This window comes from Athalia rosae, chromosome 2 (genome assembly GCF_917208135.1).
Source record: "Athalia rosae chromosome 2, iyAthRosa1.1, whole genome shotgun sequence".
NCBI lineage: Eukaryota > Metazoa > Arthropoda > Insecta > Hymenoptera > Athaliidae > Athalia > Athalia rosae.
Window position 1 is genome coordinate 12,955,521 of NC_064027.1, and position 21,777 is coordinate 12,977,297.

The 21,777-nt window shown below is 33.5% G+C and overlaps 1 protein-coding gene across 31 annotated transcripts in view; it reads right to left on the minus strand.

The window, feature by feature from the left end:
• Window positions 1-341: 341 nt before the first annotated feature.
• Window positions 342-21,777, minus strand: part of LOC105684834 (voltage-dependent calcium channel type A subunit alpha-1) — a 116,839-nt gene continuing 95,403 nt past the window's right edge. For 10 of the 31 annotated variants that reach the window (XM_048650556.1, XM_048650557.1, XM_048650552.1 and 7 more), the window contains 11 exons: window positions 21,664-21,729; window positions 20,714-20,805; window positions 19,977-20,467; window positions 19,792-19,896; window positions 19,544-19,650; window positions 17,708-17,767; window positions 13,935-14,155; window positions 13,530-13,773; window positions 11,748-12,123; window positions 10,941-10,973; window positions 1,249-9,988 (listed from right to left, as the gene is read on the minus strand). In XM_048650556.1, the coding sequence (XP_048506513.1) occupies window positions 9,477-9,988; window positions 10,941-10,973; window positions 11,748-12,123; window positions 13,530-13,773; window positions 13,935-14,155; window positions 17,708-17,767; window positions 19,544-19,650; window positions 19,792-19,896; window positions 19,977-20,467; window positions 20,714-20,805; window positions 21,664-21,729 (2,307 nt within the window). In that variant the 3' untranslated portion in view covers window positions 1,249-9,476. Of the gene's footprint in view, window positions 720-1,248; window positions 9,989-10,940; window positions 10,974-11,747; window positions 12,124-13,529; window positions 13,774-13,934; window positions 14,156-17,707; window positions 17,768-19,543; window positions 19,651-19,791; window positions 19,897-19,976; window positions 20,468-20,713; window positions 20,806-21,357; window positions 21,450-21,663; window positions 21,730-21,777 lie in introns of those variants that run through there. The other 21 variants (XM_048650574.1, XM_048650573.1, XM_048650558.1 and 18 more) reach the window with 14 other exon arrangements.

Sequence of the window (21,777 nt, forward strand, 5' to 3'; positions counted from 1 at the left end):
TGACAACCCATTGGTTGCTTACTTCGGTTACTTGATGATATCCTTAGATATTGTATGCAATACAACTGAGCGACGAAAACATTAATTTTTACAAAACTTTTATTCACAGTCATAGTGAAATTGATGAATAACGATAGCTCGTCAATGGCGACAACCAAAAATTATGAGGGTTTCAGTTGTAAATGAAAATTTGTTAGCCGTATATCTATTATAGCACCAGTTAATGAGATAACCGAAAATATCGAACACTCATTTTCACTCGCTTTTACATGAAAATCAACTGTCTAAGTCTTAAGTCGTATGGTGCGCCGTTCGTTTCGAAGAGAGAAATGCCTGTAAAAGTATAATTCATTAATTACTGATAACACTTGTACGACAGTACATCATGATTCGTTACTTCAAAAGAAAAAATTTAAAAATCACCAAGCTCCGTATATAAAACTTGATACATTAGGTTTACAAAGCCTTACAATCGAGCTTACAATAGTCAAAAGTTGTATAATTTTGCTCATCATGTGCGAATCTAAAGGCTATTTGTGAAGGTAGAAAATGCAATCGCTTTTGCAGAAGAAATTCCGAGAAGTATTGATTGTGAGATTATAAAGTGCCGCGCCGAGTGCAGCGCGATTCTCTGGGTTACGAAGCACAGGAAATTCTTTGTCAAATCTGGAACAAATCCGTGCTGCAATCCGAAAGATATCGATCTCTCTAGGTTGAACCTGCAAAGAAGAAAAATGAGAAGAGGACTGCTCTTTTTTAATAGTTCTGATAGTTAGTAATCCAAATACTACTCATTGTCAACCAATCTTGACTGAAATGAGTACTTGAAGTCTATAAGGAACTGGAACTCTTCATGCATGCTTAAAGTTCAATTGTGCATGACAATGAGGTATGAGTCGGCACCTCAAAATTTATCTAGCAACAGTTCGTTGCAAATTCTCCATACAAGTTGTTCTCAAAAAGTTTTAATAAATTATTTGGTGAGCATGAAATGAATGCGAAGTTTCGCGCAAAAAGACAAACCGCGGACGTCAAATAAAGGCCGAAATGATCATATTTGTTTTGAAAAATTGTTCAACCCCAATTCTATTGCCATTCTTTTCGTGTCTTCAATGGACGAAGTAGTTGTCTCGGTAGTATGATATCAAGTCATAGAGAATTTTCAAAATTCAACGTAGCCTTTCTTCAACGATGAAACAATACGATTTATTATGTTATGTGGTTGTAGTAGTCAAATCAACGGAATTGTATACTTAAGTACATTATTTATTGTTTCTCCTTGAAAAAAGAATGAACTTGGAAATCGGTTTTGGGTTGGATCCTGGCGAATAATGATTGGGCTTTTTCTAAGCGACAATACACACTAAGTTTGCAAATTGAACTAGTATTATAATATTTATGTATAAGTAGGTATCTTTTTCATTACTATGTATAATAATACAACGCATTGTTTTATGCCTTATATTTCTTTCTTACTTTTCTTGCTTTCGTGGTAAGATTAAGTTCGTGCGCATGTCATGTACTGTGGCAGATGCGTCCTTAGAATAGTTTTAACTTTAAGGTAGTAGTCGATGGATATATGCTACAGTAAATATCTGAAATTTAGTAAACCGCCAGATACAAAAGTCTAATGTGGCTGAATATTCAGCGATAAGTATGTACAAAAAAAAGATAGATAAAGCGTTAAATTCTGCACCTTTAAGAGGCACACAATGATGTTTATCATTTTGGTAGAAAAAATTCAACTAATTATCTTTGCAAATTTAGAATAATGCATCAACTTTATATATATCATGAATATATATATATAAATAATATATACCGGGTGTCCCATTACAAGTGAACCATTTTGATCCAAATGGTTCACTTAGAATGGGACACTCTGTATACATCAAAATAACGACATTCTTCATTTAGCTTGCTACATATCTCGACATTTACCAAATTCCGCTTCTCACTGTAACATAAATACGTGTTTATATAAAGGTACAATTTTTTTTATCTTTTTCTTTTTGTTGAGAAAACAAGTTTGTTTTTTTTTCGTTTTTGGTTTTTTTTTCATATACATATATAATAAGTCATATACAATAAGTTTATAATGATACGAGGCCGAGCAGGGTGCTGCAGGGTACGAAACGACTCAAAACGATTATGGAAATTTAAAAAATCACATCCGACCCAGAGAGATTTAAATTCCTGTTTTGTCTAAATGCAGAGTACGGGTTCTTCACGTAATATTTTGAGCAGTCATTTAGGTCTTATCCGTTAGATAAAATTTAATGGTAGAAATGTACTTGGAATTCTACGAGTATAAAGTCAACATCTCCGGCATGATTACTAGATCAATATGCGTGCAAGACTTATTCCACAGCTAGTGAAGACAAAAAAATCTTTGGAAAATCAAAGACGGAGAAGAAAGAAGATTACTGTATTGTACTATTAGAAATAAACTACAATCCAACGATATTGCAAATATTCGCTTACGCGAGTTTTCTCCCTTTTATTCTTGACCGCGTGTACGGACATAGAAAGTTGAACGAAAATCGAAGGAATATCTCTGATTTACACAATATACCTTCGCAAGCAAGAGTTTGTGTTATTTTATTTATTTTCTTGTTCATTTTTTTTATTCATAAACAATATCATAAGAAGTTTCATTTACTTTTCTCTTCAATATAATTTATAAATATTTTTTCATTCGCTGATGTATTTGTATTTCTTATTATAATGTGTATCGGTAACGCTTTTAATGATTTCTCATAGCTTTATTCGTAATAAGTACAAACTAAATATAAATTATCTATAGGGAAAAGCATCCTACAGCATTCAGCTAAGCCTCCACTCACACAACATTATTTTTCATAATTCATATTTTCATATTCAATACATTACTTTATACCGTTAAAGTTAGTTTATTCAAAGTTAAAGCTTTCCATGGTTTTTTTTTAATGTTGTAACAACGGACTACAACGAATCGCAGCCTCTCACAGGACACAGCTAGCCATCGCTCGTTCATTTCTCTTTGGTTTTTGTGTTTTTTTCTCTCAATAGTTTTAATTCTTATGAATCAGCTTTTTGATTTCTTGTACTTTACTGCTGTTATAATTTTTTTTTCGTTTTGGTTTTTTAATTTTGTTTTTATTTTCGAATACGTAATTAATATATGTCTGAAGTATATATTTCCGTTTTATTTACAGTTGGACGATAGTATATTGTTATTATTATTCATCTATACTTTATGTTACATATATTATATTTTTCGGAATTCATAATACGTTTTAAATATTAAAAGTTTCAACATGCTCTTCGTTATTTATATACCATACCTGGAATGTTCGAGAAATCTATATATATTGTTGCGGATCACGATATATTAACAATACATATTTGAATTGATTAGAATAAAAGCTGACATAGTTTTCAATTCTCGATACGCTTGCGCCAGTCGATAACATAAATATATATATGTTTATATATATATATATATTTATTATAAATAAATTCTTCCATTTACATGAGTTCATTATTAAATATGCCCGTCGCGAGTATATTTACAAAATTTTTCCCCAAGGATTGAGTTTGGTAGAATAAATGATAAATATTGATTGAAATTTCAAAGGAATTATACTTTCAACCGAACATGATTTGCTATCAAATTTCATTGCCCTTTGGTACATACATTTTATCTGCTTAATTTTTTCGAATGACTTTCTATCAGCAGCGTTGACTGCAATTGCATGTCCTTAAATATACAATATCTATTCATGTGTGTATACGTATATATTTTTTTTGTCAAATTCAACTATGTCCAACTGTACAACATTTGTGTATGAAACGAAAGAAATATTATCGTATTTTAAGACAAGAGTTTCGCAAACCACGATTACGAGTGTTAGTTATTAAGGCAACTTTTGTTACAAATTTAATGATTCATCATATAGGATACTTTTTTTTTCTTCTTTCTTTCATTTACTTTAATCTTTAAATAGAGAGAGTAATTTTCTATGAAAGTTTAGTTTCAGCAAGCCTGAGAAGCTCGGTACCTTGAAATGCTGAACAAACCGGATGTATTAGAAATTGATGAATTGCTATTACAAGTATTATATAATGTTCATAAGTATAACGATCAAAATATCATGCTCCAAAAATAGAAAAGAGATGTAAAAAAAAGAAGTAAAATAACAGTAAAACAAACAAAAGTATATTATATATATTTATAGATTCATATATGTACGTATCGAAATAACCGTCGTGGCATTATTGCTTAGGATTTTTGAGTTGCACAATTGAATTCACATAATTATATTGATGATGAATAACGATTCAGAATTCAACAGTTATGCTTGGTAAAAATTTCAACATTCATATATATGTGATTTTAATCATATAATATTATTCATTGATTCTCCAGCACTATATAGATTCATAGATAAAATCAAATATGTTGTAATGTACTATACACAAATTATGCAACTGTATGTAATCGATAACTTGATGCATTCATGCAGAAAAAAAATGATTTTATTATAGAAAAATGTGCTAGGAATTAATAAGATGTACACTATTGGGCTCCCGAGCCTCAGAGCATGACCGATCAGTGACGAATGTGATTATTATCGACAGGGCGTTAATTAATATAATACGTTTTCATATTCATTTATTTAATATTACTATTATTCATTTCATTATTATTATTATTTATTATTCATTTATTTTTGTTATGATTATTATTATTTATTTTCATTTATTTTTTTTTGACCATATATAGATAAGTAGAAAAACTCTTAATTGTAATATTTATGTGTCTTTATTAAATGCAAGTAATGAAATCGTATGATGTATATATATATGTATATATATATATGTATAGGTTAATTAATTTTATTAAAGATTTTTTTCTCTCACTAATCAATGGGCATTTTGAACAAGTCGAGAGAGTTGCTAGCTGCGCGAATACTTTGCTGTTTTTTTTTTTGTTATTTTTTTGGGTTTTTTTGTTTTTGTTTTGCTCTTCTTGTGCAATCGGTTTCACGTATTCAAATAATTTTCCCATGTTACGACACCTAGTATATATAACTTGCGGTGAAAATAATTAAAATTGAAATCGATCGCATCATTAGAATAATATATATGTAATATATATATTATAATGTTACATTTTAATTTTCGTATATATATATCTATTTTACTTTTACATTATCATTATTAATATTTATAATTTGTATAATTCATGTTTTTTTTTTTATTTTTTTTTTCTCTTGAGTTGTGTGTGATTGTGTATATTACAGTATTTTCATAGTACGTGTATGTATATAATTATGTCATTTAATAATAATATATTTATATAACTTTAATGATTTCATAAGAACTGTAATAATCAGGATAATAATTAAACTTGAACAATTTTTTTTTGGTTTTTTTTTTCGTTTTTTGTTGAGAGACACAATAAACATATGGTGACGCAAAAAATGCACGGGAGCAGTCTGATGTATTAACGGTAATTTGGTATTTAATATTAGTTATTTTAATTGATATATAAAAGTTACAGAATTTCGAGTCCGTGAATAACATGAATAACATATATTATTATCATTATCACAAAAGCTCTATTTACATGGTCAGATACATAATGTACACTTATGGTAGCATAAAAGCAAGAAATTTATATACATATATCCGGCAACGAAATATGTATGTACACGTTTTTAAACTTCAATGTGCACATTAAAATGTTACTTGAATACGTGGAGAAATGATAAAAAAAGAAATGAAATATCAATCACTTCATAACTACGATAATGTAAAAACGTGTGAATAAAAACTTATCAATCGTGTGATGTAACTTGAAGAAAGTGGACTTGAGAATCTGTAATTTTCAGATACCTGTATAATTCAATATTTATATACTTTGCGAGTACGAATTTTCATATAAGAAAATGGCGACATGCTATGTATCAATAGTATGGTATAGAAACAGCTACGTTTTTACTTTATTAATTATTCAAGTATGTGCTAAAAGTTTTCACTTTAGATACTTTTTACATACGCACTCCTGCCTACAGCAGTTTATTACACTCTTAATCACCTACAAGAGTCTTTTCTTTTGTTTTATTAATTAATTTATTAGTTTTAACGTTAGTTCATCGTTAAAGTCTTGGTCATCTGCTTGCATAAGACTAGGTAAAGATTAAATTATTTAATTTCTTTTTAATATTGTTACAAACACTTCGAGGTTTAATCGTCCAATTGCGATTCAAGGGGCACGACCCCTTGTACTAAGATTTGGATTTATCACAGAAAAACATTGTAATAATATTTAATCTTATATTTTCTTCTTTTCTTTTCTTTTCTTTTCTTTTCTTTTCTTTTCATTATTTCTTTCCAAGTTATTGGATGAAGTTCTGTTGAGTACATCCACGATATTTGATGAGAAATGAACGAATTTTTTATATTTTTTTTTTCTTTTACTTTTACTCTTATTAGCAACATTATGGGACATACAGAGTATGATTGAATTGGTAAAAGCACTTACGGGAAGAAATCACGCGGTTTTCAATCGGCGTGATAAAATTAAGAGGCTTCTAAACAGTATTTGATTTTTCAATATGATCGTAAGATAAAACATGTAGACATGTATTGAGTTTGTATTATCGTAATTTTGCTCATTGAAATTGGGATACTCATCTATGAAAGGATTTGGATCCTCGAATAATCCAGTGAAAATCATGGTGATTTTTCAAACGGAAACATTCGTCGAAATCAATACCCTTGCGGCCATACAGCGCCTGAGCTTCCAGATACGTTTCTCTATTCTGCAATTTGATGTTTTCGCTTTCTTCACATTTTACATGTATAAGTATACAAGAAACGTAATTGAATACTTGCGCTGTCTGCAGGGGTGCATAGTTTGACGATAACGCGACCTGCAGAATTTGCATTTTTTTGTTATGAATAAACCCATACGCTAAAAACATCAAGTTCTGTTTTTCATTTTTGTTTCATTTTTTCTAATTTTTTTTTATCAGTAAATCTTGGTACTTACAGACAAATGAAGAGCGGAGCATATAGTTTGTGGAGAAAATTATAAAGCCGTGCCAATAAAACAATTCAATAGATTTAAATTGATAATTGAGGCGGGGCTATTTAATTAAGATACTACCTTTCTGGCTAGCTAGTTAGTGAAAGTACGACATAAAAGTCAATGTGTTGCCTGCAATCACAGTTGTAGATGAAACTTGAGATATTGAAGGACTTTTCACACGTAACAAAGATGAAATAACTTTCATAAATGAAATCATAGTTCCAGCTTCAAACGACCGACTAGGGTCTTTAGACGACCTTTATATTCAAAGATTTTAAATGACGCGATGAGAAATTGAGGTTTATTGATAAAAAAAGGTGCAAAATCTACGATTTGTATATCCAATATAGCGAAATATTGGAACCAATGTATAAATACATAATTACAGTCTTCAAAAGTCTCTTAACACAACGCAGTGGTTGCGTCAGCCTGACCATATTCAATATACTACTCAAATACGCGATTATTCATACACATTTGCCCCATGCAAGCATGAAATACTGAAAACTATAACTCCTTATGTCACGGAGACAATTATCCTCATTTCGTACCAAATTATCTTCTCGAACACCTCGTACCATTGGCAGTATATAACGTGTTAATATCCTGGTAGGATAAATTCAATTATTATTTTTGGTATTATTTATTATTATTTTCTTTTCATAAACAAATGAGATATTATTATTTATTTTATCAATATGTAGCACGTGGTATTAATAATTTATATGCAATATTTTACAAGTGCAGAGATTCATGAGAATATTGTTTTTTTTTTTTTTTTTAGTTTTTCTTTTTTGAATATATTCATATGATAATTTTATTCGTTGACTAGATTTTATGTGTTCAAATTGGAAAAAACTTGTACATTTTGTTGTATTTCTCCACCAGCGCAACCCATGCGTTATGTCTCAATGGTATGTGAAATTAGCCAAAAACCAAGAATTGTTTTTTTTTTCTCTTCATTATTCTATGCGTATACGTTGTTTTCACAATTGGCTAATCTGACTGAATTAATATAATGACATGTTTAAAACCAGTTGAAATATTAAATGACAATGAAATCATATCGTGTGCCTTCGAACATACCTTATAACTTGCACTAATATTAAAAATATAAAAAAAATGTGTCGAATAGAAACCTGTTTATTTCACACACATTGGTTTCCTTTAATTATGATCACTCTGCAGACCAATATGCTTAATATCCAATATCTCACAGCGTATTTTGACTTTCATGATGGAATGGCACTGACTAACGAAGTCCAACTTAACAAGTGATTAAACACATCAAGACGGGTTGAGAATGTCGCTATATATGCAGCGTAGAATAAACCAATTTGGTTATACACTTTTTAATCACCGTTGTTGATTATTATAGCTATTTTTTTTCTCTTTATTTAAATTGTCTTCTTTGTTTTTTTTTTTTTTTATATCATATAGATAACAATGAAATAGAAATCAAAATTCAATGGGATTTACAACTGACGTATAAATAACTATGGAGAGTTCATGCAAAAAATGAACGTAACAATAATTTAATCACATATAGAGAATGTCCAAGAAAAATAACGTTATAATTGTTGTATCGATTCTGATCCTCTTTATTATTGAACGTTGTTTCTCTAAGTTAAGCAACGAAAACATTTCAAATTTCTTGTTTAAATTGTATGCATGGATGTTCATTGGTAGCACGATTCTTGTCACATAATCATACCCTGATAAAACGATTTACTATATGAATTCTAGATGGATTGTATTGAAAAGATGAAAAGGCTTATTTTTAAAGCTGGTATTGCATATGAAGATTCAGATTGCGGTTCTGTACAAATTTTTAAATGATCTATTCTGGCAGGTTTTTTTTTTTCTGAATGTCTTGGAATCTCACCGGTCGCTGTCGCACGATGTATCTTCATATGAAAAATTTACTCAACATATTTTCCAAAGTCTTGTGTAATTATCAGTTCGTTCTTTTATACATCAGACTTCAGTGAATTAATTCTAAAGAATTTTTTAAGAGTTCTTAGCACTTTTTTTTTTTAATTTACATAAAGTCTGCTTCCTGGAAGCTTAAACAGAAAAAATAAATGAAATAAAAATTAAAACTTTTGCAGTTACACCGAAATATCTTCACTCAGCGTGACTTGAAACACAACGGAAAATGGGATAAATGAAAACTGGAAATGTTGTAATTGTATTTATAGGACAATTTGATTCGTCACCATCAAATTGCGTAAAACTTTTCTTCAATAGTTTGCTCAGCAGTCAATTGTCCAATGTCTTCTGCGAATGGAGCAGTTTTTAGACATGGAAGTTTATAGTATTCACACTACGCGCAAACTGACAAATCCCTAGGTAAGTCCAGTTCTTCACTCGACAATCCAGGGTTCCATGTTAGCTAGCACCAATCGTCCTCGTCACTGTCCGAATGCCTAGATCTTGGTGTTCTTTGTTTTGGCTGAGACGGTGGCGGTTTGTAACCATTAGGTACTGGGCTCGGCAGCAATCTTCCACCTCTTCCCATCGCCACAGCTTGTTCAAAGCTCAATGGACAGTGGCCTAATGGTATCGTCGGAGGGGGTGCGTGTGAATTTTGCGAGACACGCGTGACGTGTGGTCCGTGGGTAGGCGAAGCATTTAGTTTTGGAAAATTGATGTTCGCGGGTTTTAACTGAAGTGTGGATGGTTTGTTAGGAGTAGGTGGCAATCTTCGACCCCGACCTCTTCTTGTCACGAGGACCGGATAGCTGTGCTGATGAGGGTGGTGCGTGTGCGCTGGTTGTCTACCACCTGCGGGACTGGGTGATCGAGATCGTTGTTCCAGACTCGTCGTTCCGTAAGGTCGACCATGACTCATCCTATGAACGGGACTAGGAGATCGTGCTGGACTAGTTGAAGCACTCCACGAACCTGTCAAAGTTTTCAGTGAAAGTCTCCTCATTATCGATCCAGATAACGATTTATTCGAATACTACTGGGAGTAAATAGATTTTCAACTAAATATAATATTGGAATCTCAGTTTACTGAACATCGAGGAAACGGGACCATGGAGATTCTCATACGCCACGCGCGATCAAAGAGCTCCTTGTCAAAGTGCAATCCTTTCACTGTTCTAATACGATATACAAGGCATGACACTTGACTGCATAACATTCTAGAGATAAAACAATAAATTTTACCGAGGATGTTCAACAAAGCTTAGAACTTATCTGCATGGAAAAATAACTGAAATGTAGATGCTAAATACATACATTGCGAATGTTCAACAATCGAAGCTGTATAAAATAAACATAACTTTCACTACGATTTTCATATTCGCTGACTACGTGCGTGTAATTATGTACACAATGAAAAGATTATTAAAAAAAGAGTACGTACATGCAATGCGATGTCTTTCAGTGGTGACGTATCAATCACAATTCACTTAAAACGGCATGTTAGCATACCAAATTATTAAAATTTCTCTACTGAGCAGTATAATTTGATCTGTGAGTCAAATACTTACTGGAGGATTTGAATGATAGGTAAATTTATTAATGGATGCGTGCAAAATACTACACACGAAGTACAAGAATCAGAAATAGTGATGAAATTACCACAGAGCTTTGTACAATAATGAACAAAGAATTGCGTCAGACAAATGTAACATGATCAAGTGATTTCATCATTATTGCCTAATTTTGCTGAACTAACAAACGAGGTATACACTAAAAAATGTATTACATAGACAGAGATTTAGTGGTAAATGATAATAATGCGTACGATGTCCGAGATTATTTATAACCGAAGAGAAATTGGAATAATATAAAGGTATCATAGGGTATTAAATGATAAAATGCAAAGGTTAAACAGTAAAATTACCATCGTCGTAATAGTTGTAGAAGTCGTAATAGTCTATGTAGCGCACAACAGAACAGAATGAAAAATATATTACATCGAGAAACATTGAGCAACTTTGCAAGAACCGAATAGAGCGAAACTCTACGATCCAATCATACATTAATTTTGACTACAAATTGTATTTGATCAAATTCAACGCAATAAATCCAACTTAAAAACCATTGTACCATTATCTGAATTTCGTGGGAAAATTTTTAGTAAAGCTGCAAGTTGGTCGAAGTTACTTCAGCAAACCTTGCGATTAATGTAGCCAGCACCGCAATACCAAAATTATATTAATTATGGTGCTCGTGTACGGTAAATCAGGTTTTTGTGGATGGTAACTTGACTTGATTTGTACACAAAGTAAACAATGCATCATATATCTACGACAATGAAAGCATTTCAAATAATTTCTTCAACCTTCGTAATTGCCTCTGTTCAAATGAAATATTTCTCACAGATTAACTTTCGCTTGTTACAATCAATATAAACTATACACATAGTTTATGATAATTAAACATCGTGAGATGCAAAATTCATAGGTGTATTTTTTACTTCAAACAATATTTTATACATCGTCGCACATCTCGTTATAGTTATTTATGATATCCATTCACAACAAGCTATTGTATTCTATGGGTTCAATTTTACCATTCATGAATTTAAAGTAAATTATCCGTGTGAAGATGCTTTGGGTAAATGAATAATTTGTAAAAAATACAATTTGTAGCATGAATGATGATGACTGTCGTATAATTGAATGCATACGCTGAATAGTTGACTTACCTCGCATCTTGTGCCGATGATTATACTGCGATCCGTGTGGATGCTGCGTATGCCTTTGGATATCAACCACATTGCTAACGGTATCACTAAACCCAGGTCCCTCGTGATAATGATGAACACGATGGTCGTACCTGTGTCGTCTGGGTGACGGTGATCTGTACCAGATCAGATAATGTTTCATACAGAATAAACTTAGACGTACAACAGAATACAGGCAATATGAAAATAGGTTGAAGTTCCACCTTAAGCTGGGCGATCTGGAATGATGTCTATGTTGAGACGTCGGATGATGAGGGTGTAATCTTTCGCCAGGATGCGTTAAACTCTCCAGGCTTCCAGCCCGAGATTCGCTAACTACGACATCCTGTAGCTCCATCTAAACAAATTTTATAATAAGTTTGCATTCTTCAGTCAATCGTGATATGGGAAAAGGAAGGGACTTATAATTGGCTCGAAATGTTGACTCATGAAATAATAACTGAATTTGAATTTTTCTCAAATAAATTTGACCCTAAACTTTTGGTATCGCACCTTTTGCCTCGATTTTTGAAAGAAGCATTTCTTTCAAATGGTTCTGAATTTTTCATCTTGTCGTTATTGTAATTGAAAGAAAAAAAAAAGGGTTGAATAACGTCTTTCGCTACGGCATAATTCTCGCGGTGCCATTGCAGTTAAAAACAGCTCACTCAAGTACAGTACCCATACAAAGTGTCGCCAAGTTGCAACGCGTGTATGATGAAACAAAATTCAGAAACCATTTGAAACAAATGACTTAATTTCCATGTATATACTCTCAGTGTAAAATGTAGCATAGAACACTAAGATTGTAACGTAGAGAAATTCTATGTATTTCATGCTTTTACATGCTCATGCTTCAGGTAATAATCATGTGTCAGTCAGTGAAATCACTATATTTTTAAACGCTTAAGTGCCCCATACTTACCACCCACACATTAAAGGATAATTTAGAACACAAAGGAACATATATCCAATAACATTTATAAGTACGCTAACACCCTGGAGGTGAAAGCAGCTAGGGAAGGGTGGGACGATTTCTAGTTTCAACATGACTAGTTGTAGGTGTTAGTTTAGTGTACGTGGATACCTATTCGTAGGAAGTAAACTGATTTTACTCTAAACTCTAACCAGGTACCTGTAAAACACTGTAACTACTACCACGTTCATTGGCAACTGAGTATCGTCTAGACTAAGAATTGTATTCTCGTAACGTTTTTGTTTCCTATGGTTTGTGTGAGTGATTTGCACAAAACTTAGTCCTGAGAAATCCAACATTATGACATTGTCTACATTCGTAATTGTTCTATGAAAATATCGGACACTTTACACTATGATCTATGTCAGTTGATTTGGATGAATATACAAAGGATTTCTATTGAGAGTAAAACTATAGCGTGTGGGTCTAAGGGCTAGGCTTAGAATGTTGATGTGAATATATGTTCAATTGGGAATGACAAAGTGTCATATTCATTCAACATAATGTTACGTGGGAACAAAAGTGTCATACTATTTGGTGTAAGACTATTCAGCGGAAGTGACATGGTTGAAGATCATGGCGTTCACCAAAATACCCTCAACAACGTTACCGATTGCCATAGAAAAATTATATCCATGTCGTTAAGTGGTACTAGTCGAAATTGGAGAAAGTACATGGACATATCGAATCGGGGTATTTTGATTTGAGAAACAATAATTATAATTATGAGATAAGATCATTGTCTGATTGCTTGAAAGATTGATTTGAGTTTGGACTGGAACCGAGACCTTGAGGTAACGGATTGAGGAGCGAGGTACGAAAGTGGTGTTCTGGTGTTGGTAGTACGAGGGTCGGTAGTAGTTGTTATCGTGGTGGAACTCCTGAGAGGGCTCAGCTAACAACGGTTCTAGCTCGGGAGCTCGATCGAGGTTGTTAACTACACCCCCACTCCCACCCCCTCCCTGGCTACTCTCTCCGCTGCTGCCTAGTTTATCGTACGGATGGGACACCATCCAGTTCACCTTTTTATTCCTGGGAAACACAAAGAGAACAACATTTAGTTGGTAGATATGATCTGGAATACAATTTTTTTTTTTTTATCAAGCAGCAATTGGTGCAATCGGAGATTGACTGTCATAGCATCATTGGTAAGTGTGAATACAAGCGCAACAGTTAACGGCTCTTCGACTGACCTGATGCTACGCTGTCGTCTTTGCTCGGCGGCAGCAAGAGCCCCTAGAGCCCCTTCGTCTTCATCTCTGAGCTCTCTGCGATCTCCTCTCAAATCCCCACTGGGTCGCGGTGGGGGCTCTAAGCTATTAGCCCGGCTATCACCAGGTTGTGCAGCGTGATTATTTCCTCCGGTATGGTTGACACCAGCCATATCCAGGAGACAGTTGAAGAAGGTTGAACGCTGTTCGAATGTGCGAAACCCGTGTCAAACTCACAATACTTCACCCCTTACAAGATGTGACCTTCACCCACATACAGGCTTCACCCGATAGAGATATCAAATTTGTACAATGTATAGCGTAAATAGATCATCCCCCAAGCATTAGTGAAAATATTAAGTTAGTTTTAAAAGAGATTGGAAAAATGTCTCAAACCATGCCAAAGTGTGATGGTGCTGAGTGTAAGTTGAAGGTCATGTTATATTTTATTGAATTAGATCACATGAGTGTGCGGTATAAGATTCGAAAAAGATTACGGTAGCGATATTTGGAAGTAAATTTTTTCAAAATAACTCACTTGTGAGGGTGCAATATTCAAACTCTAATTGCGATCGTATAAAAAAGCAATTGAAGTTTTTGTCTCTAATCATCGACAATTTATAGAAAGATCTAAGCATTCCGCACAAGTCGGCGCATTAATCTTTTCTGTGTATCGTGATTCCGGTTCACAAATCTAACTACTTCAGCGAACCATTCCCATACCGTACAACCCTTCGTGATCAAAGTAATTTTTAATTTACAAAGCCTGTATATGTTTGTTATTAAGTTAAATATTATATTTCATTTAGTCATTAATTAATGTGTTTGGGCATATATATATGTATAGGTCTATATACATACAAGGTGTCTCATCTTACTACCCTCAGGCCGATTTTTCCGATACTAAGCAGGATGCAAAAAAAGCTTAAGCACACTTTTTTTACCGGTTCTATCCGAGTACCCACCTTGCTTAGTTTCGGAAAAATCAACCTGGGGAGATTAAAACGGGACATCCTGTATCCATATAAATAGTCAGGATATTGTAACAAAACGATTACATACGAATTAATATTATAAATTGCGAATGCAATTAAAACTTAAAAATTCAAAATGAAACATGCACAGTTCAACGTTGTATGTTACCAACATCGTATCAGATTTATCGATTGAAGCTACTGCAAAAATCCGATTGATCGTAGACGAATGAATATCAAATACATTTTCTTGAAACTCACGGTACTGCAGCGAAGTGACAGTTTCTGATTTGGATAAATTGTTTGCCGCATAGACAATGATATTGGTAACATGATTTTATACAGATACATGAATGCTGAAAATGTAATAGAGATGAATAAATGAGTGTACGATACATTTTTAAATGTTAGGTACAAGTAAACGCAAGATTGTACAAGAAGTAGCCACCAACAGAGTCAAGATAAACGTACCTACACACAAATACAGGGACGAAGTTAAGGGAACATGCCTACGGGTGCTAGACAACGTTGTTTAGCTTCCTTGTTAATATTCCGACAAATTTTAGCAAACAATTAGATATATCTTATCTAATTGGTTTACCAACATTCCCATAGAATTCCAATACCAATGAAACTATGGTCACTCCAATTTCATAAATAACCCGGACTCTGATACAATCGATACTTGAAACTTTACGTGAAACGAAAATTTTCCACGGACTTTAAGGTTCACCGTAACGTGATTGGCTTGTGGTAAAAAAAATTGTAAATTTGCAGGCTTTGAGGTGGTCATGGTTTCAAAGGTAAAGTGAGATAAGTAGTTTTTAGGTGATTATTTAGAAAATTCCTTAATATTTCACATCAGCATGTAATAATGGAAGTATGGTCTAAGTAACAAGGCATAAAAACAAGCAAAAAGTTCTAAAGATAATTTTTAGAGGTCTATTCAAAATATCTGCTAACTATACGAAGATATAAATACGCAGTATTATCTTATGAAGCTGTTGAAAAATCTCTAGAATCACACCACGAAATTTTCAAGAATTGCATTCGCTGTGGTCTTGCATAATAATCAATTCTCATCTAGTGTTATAATAACAAACCTTATTCTTTGTTCATACACCAGATTCAATCAATGAATATGTTTCTAGAGGTAACAGCAAAATCTAGTCAAGTCGAATGTGCGGTAAAAAGTATGAAAACTTCTAAAAACGATCTAAAATCGCTATTTGTATATCTATTCTTGGGTTGAGGCAAAAGGCAGACTAATTTTTAATATCCATGATTGTTTACATGATCGACTAACAACGTCATAGGGCGTAGACTAGTGTATTACTCACACTGCTATTGGTAACCATATGTGTAATTTAACTAAAATTCATAATGTCACAATTGTATATATCATTTGCTTGTTACATCACAGTGAAAAATGCCAATTCTCAGAAAATATTTATAGTGGTATATAAACGCTAATAAATAGTGAGCCGAATAACCGAATGTTTTTACTTGCAGAAGCCATAATCGGAAATCTTTTGCGTAATTTACGCGGCGGCGCTAGCGGTAATTATATACTTTGAGCGAAGCGAAATATAACGACTTTTTTTTTTTATATATCACCCCATAAATGCACTCTCAAGTTGACTGACAACAATTCGATGAAATAATAATAATATAACGTCTCAAAAATTCCTAGTCTATTGTAAGTTGTTTCAATTATTCCGCATCTGATATGAACTTTTTTGGTTTCGTTTTGGACATGATATATAAAATTGGGTAACATCGTACCGAACACGTTAATGATGGGAGTTTGATTAGTGGGTTATCTAGTCTCTAATATATTGAATATATTTGGATTAATTAGACTCTATTTCTTACTAAGGTGCGCAAAGTATTTGAAAAACTGTGTGTTATTCTACATAAGTGTCGATATCACAACTCCAAACTCTGTGTTGTTTCAATTCTCACAAATTCAATGGTCGTCGGCTTAATCGATTTAGCATATCAACGGAAAATTAAATCATCGTTGGAGTTGTGATTGGAATATTGCTCTCTCAATTGTGTTGATACGAACAAACAAAAGAAAAAATAGAACAGGAAACCAATACGTGTGTAAAAATTACCGAAAACTCAACAACCTATGAAACGAAAAGTAATCAACTCAACTCAAATGTTAAATAAGTTCAAAGAGTTTTTAAGGTGATAATATGATTGATGATTATACAATCTAAATACCATTTCCTGTTTCAAGAATCGAAACGACAAGTATTTCTCACGACTGAGTCAACTTTCGTTACATTCTGTTGCAGCAGGAAATTGTATGTTTCGATGTGTGTTAATTGGTGAACAGAACAGATTGCGTTTAAGTGCATCGCATACAAGTGTGAGCAGATCATTTGAATCAATGGAAGAAAAACCCAGCAATTTGGCTCCTCTGATAACCGATCAATTCGGAAGTATTCCTCGGGAAATTCAGATATTATCTAAACGAACAGTCTCAAATTCATATCACAATACGACAAACAAAAGTTACCTGTACGATCTTTCTTATCGTCACTTCCTAAACGTACTTAATATTTTTTACAAAGAAAAACTGATGGTACAAATTTTAAGCAGACGGAAATGATTCCGAACTTGTAGAAAGAATATTTTGATGTACAAATTCAAAGATTTTCGACTGAAATTTTGATGCTCACATTTGGCTACGAAACTGTGATAGAATTAGTAGATAAAAATGCATAAAAATAGTGTGATAATAAAGAAGTAAGAGAAAAATTAACGTACTACCGCCTGGGCTGCAGGACTTTGCCCGGCATTATCGTTATCGATATGATCGTTATCATTCTGAAAAATAAACAGAAAACACACACAGAGATGACTGAGAGCTTTTACCATCTGACGTTGTCGTGGCAAAGTATTGTATACTAACCCTACGCTATCTAAGTTTCAATTAAATATATCCTAGAATAAACATCAAATGTTTTCTAAAAATCTATTGGTATTCATCCAACTGCTCCTAGACATAACGACGAGGGCTTATCCCGAAATCAGCTATGAATAAGGCCCTCCATTTGATAATTTCAATATCAGAGTAATGAAAACTTGTACACTTTTGTTGCGGAGTATATCGATGATGGCTAAATTTCAAAGTGCATAAAATAACTTTTCATTTATCTGATAATGTAATCTCATCTTGTTGACATTTGAGAGAAAACGACTTTTGAAAATTAAATCCGTCGAATTTTTGGTATCATGAAAAATATACCCGTATATATATATATTGATACAGAAAACGTGAGCTTGTGTAATTATCTGTGATTCTATGACACGATAATATTATTTTCAAACGTCGTTCTGCTCTTTTCTAATCAATTATGAATCTAGATAGATACATTGCGTATTTCAGTCCTTCATAGATATGGCTAAAAGTTAATGTTTAAGTACGATGTAGAAAAAATTAGGGGCACGCTCTAACTCGATATAAGTATGAATAAATCGTTCAGGAAGAAACACAACAAATGGATTCTAATTATTTTGAACCTACCAATTCAATATTTCAACTCGGGATATCTAATGTAATCGTCATATGCTCGTACAAATGGCTTTTCTTCTTTTTAACTCTGGGACGGGTAAATTAGTAATTCGTGTGTTTGAAGCAGTCGAAGTAATTCCGAGAGAAAAGTGAAAAACATCCGAACTTCTGTCAAGAGAATCACTTCGTGGAGTTTTTTCTCGGTGAACCAATAAATACGATGCATCATTTTCTCAACACGATTCATGTACTTTGACGTTCACGTAATTTTCAATTAAAAATAATAAATTCATCAATTTTGACATACGATGGGGGTTTGAGTACATCTGTTACACATCAGCGTTTTTTTCCGTTTCAACGGGTATAATTATATATGTTATATTCGTAATTATCAGCACTACTTGCAGCATATAGAAATGATTGCGATTTCAGAAGTGGGAAAATGGAGAATCGGTTTGTGTTTAAATGTTAAGTGTGTAACTGTAGTTCAAATTTGGAGGGTAAGATGATTATTTACTTTCTCATTTTTATGAATTCCTTTTTCGACACAAGACACAGAAACTGTTACTCGAAAAACTAAATGTCGTATTGAACTTATGAATGTAAAACAGTCAAAGAGAACACGCGGATGACTTTTGGTTTTTTCTTTTGAGAAAACAACTTAACACCGATATTGAGAAAACTGGAATACTGGAAAGTTTAAACATCAGAATATTCGATTTTAAAAAACAACAAAGAATAAAGAAGTTGCATTAACAAAAACCGATATATCAGGGTTTCTATGATCTACAGGATTTGTTTGGATTGCTAATCTTGGCAAAAATTTTCACACCGGCTGTCAACTTCTACGACGATGAAGCCAACGAGAAACATTCATTCCTTTTTTCTCATGAAATGTATGATAGCTATAATTTCGAAAGAATACTACCCCCACAGTAATCTTTCTAGTTTGCTGAGCTTATGTAAAAAACTTTCAAAATTTTTATTTATATAAAAATGCGATCATATGTATTGAATGTAAATTTTACTCATAATAGGGAACTGTTAAATATTGTATAACTAGACAACGATCTCATCAAAGTGCTCACCTGTGGTCCGGTTGGTTCTATTCGACCGAACCTAGTCGTCCTCCAGCTTTCAAGGATCAGCAGAGCTGCATATATCTTACCAACAGTTAATTTATCTTTATGCAGTTCTACAGAGAAAAAAAATATCGATTATAAGTTACGCAGAGGAAACCATTTGGTTGATGCGAATGATTGCCGGCAGTGCTATATAATCAAGACTGCTGCAATTATCGGCATAATTACGACATAATCCATTTGTAAGTTCGTACTTTCATTCCGTGGTATCAGAAGATCCAGCATCTTTTTCGCTTGTAGTGGCCATATATTTTGTATGGTCACCCTGAGCTCGTCGTCAGCTCGATCCATTTCTTCGGCTAACAGAAAAAATAGGTTGTAAGTACGATACGACAGTGAAATCATTTTCTTCCGTTAAGCGATATAGTTCGTATCTCACCTGTTCTCATTTTAATGCTCAAGTTTTCACGAATCAGTGCAAACAGAGTTGTAGTGAAGTTGACTTTCCCATCGACGTCGACCGGCATATTCATTCTGATTAATTTCTTATATGCGAGTCTGTTGGGACATTTATTACCAAACCCCAAAGGAGGATCCATATTTTTCAACATGTCGTACATCTCAGTGTAATGTATTTTTCCAGTTGCGTTGGGATCGTATTCGGCCCATATCCTGACAAACTCATCCAAATGATGGGCGCCCAAAATGGATGAGTCTCTCGTTAAATAGTCAAAGTTGTCCATGATGACGGCAACGAACAAGTTCAGCATGAGAAATGAGCAAAAGAAGATGAACGAGACGAAGTAGGCGAATGTTAAATTTGATCCGCAAGTTTCCGCTGGTCCGGTTTGGTTCTTCGGTGGAGTAGCGCACGGACTACCCTTCTTACAGGATAACATTATGCTCGGCCATGCTTCGCCAGTGGCGCATCTGGGGAAATGTCACGCAACATTACAATGTAATCGCAAAGAAAAAAGGGAAAAGCAAATCGACGATCGAGGCTGCCGGCAAACTAATAAAAATAATAAACACACCACTTTCGTTTGGTTGAGCACTTGTGCCTACAATCAAGGATACTAGGTATTGTACAAGCTGCTCAATTGTCTTGATAATATCGTGAAAAAAAGCATTGTAAAAATGTACATTTTGTGCGAGGGGAACATTTGGTCAACTTACCTGAATAGTAACATCAGACCTTGAACAAAGCTTTGGAAATTGTTGTGGGTTGTGATTGATGATTCAGGATCCAGTTTGATGTTACCGAACACCTAATCAGGCAAGCAGGGAAATCCAAAAACCATACAGTGTTAATAACTCATACTTTTTGATTATTACGGTAGAGAGTGGTAATTGTACCAAAGTGAACGTGAATTATTGCATATTGTGTTAGGGAGATTCAAGAATTCAGTAAATTAAAGTAATATCGGAAAAAAAAAGAGAATCAGGTTCTACTGTAAATAGTTGATTAGCACTACGCAATTGTTAAATACTACCTAGCTTATACTTGTGGGTAAGTCATCAATGTTTTTAAACTATGGAGTCGCTTGATATATTCAATTTGATAATAACTATGGGAGCGTGAATGAAAAGATTCAATATGCATTTTGAGGATGTCGAGCAGCTTACTTTCGTTAACTAATGTTCAAGATGCAGCGTTGTAGTAGTAATCGATGATCATTGTTATATCTGAGACGAATTAATTTGATTTTTGAAGCGTCGTATCGTTAGATAGACAGTTCCTAACGATGAGAGCAAATTGTTCACGAGACAAACTTTTACAACGCTGCATAGTGTTCTCTTCTTCCAGCTGCTCGACTCACCGAAACAGCAGCAAAAGAGAGCCGAAGAATGATTGAAAATTGTTGTGACGATCGATTGCGGATGCTGGATCATTGCCCATGTTTCCAAACACCTATAGAGATGAAATTCGACATAACTAATATCGCAAACACTCGAAGCCAAATCCCACGTTTTAGTTTCCTGAATTCATATTCATGAAAAATATTCCAAAATAGCAAGAGAATGTTTCCGCGAGTTCTCCCTACAGCACGTTTTCGTAACAATTGTTGACCTTGCGTCAGGCTAACCATTCGTACAAGCAGATGTATTGTGAAAAATTATTTTACCTGCATTCCGATGATCGCGTAGATGAAAAACAGCATGGCAATCAGGAGGCAAACGTATGGTAAAGCCTGTAAAGAAAATATAGCAACGCATTGTCATTTGTGTTCTATCGGATT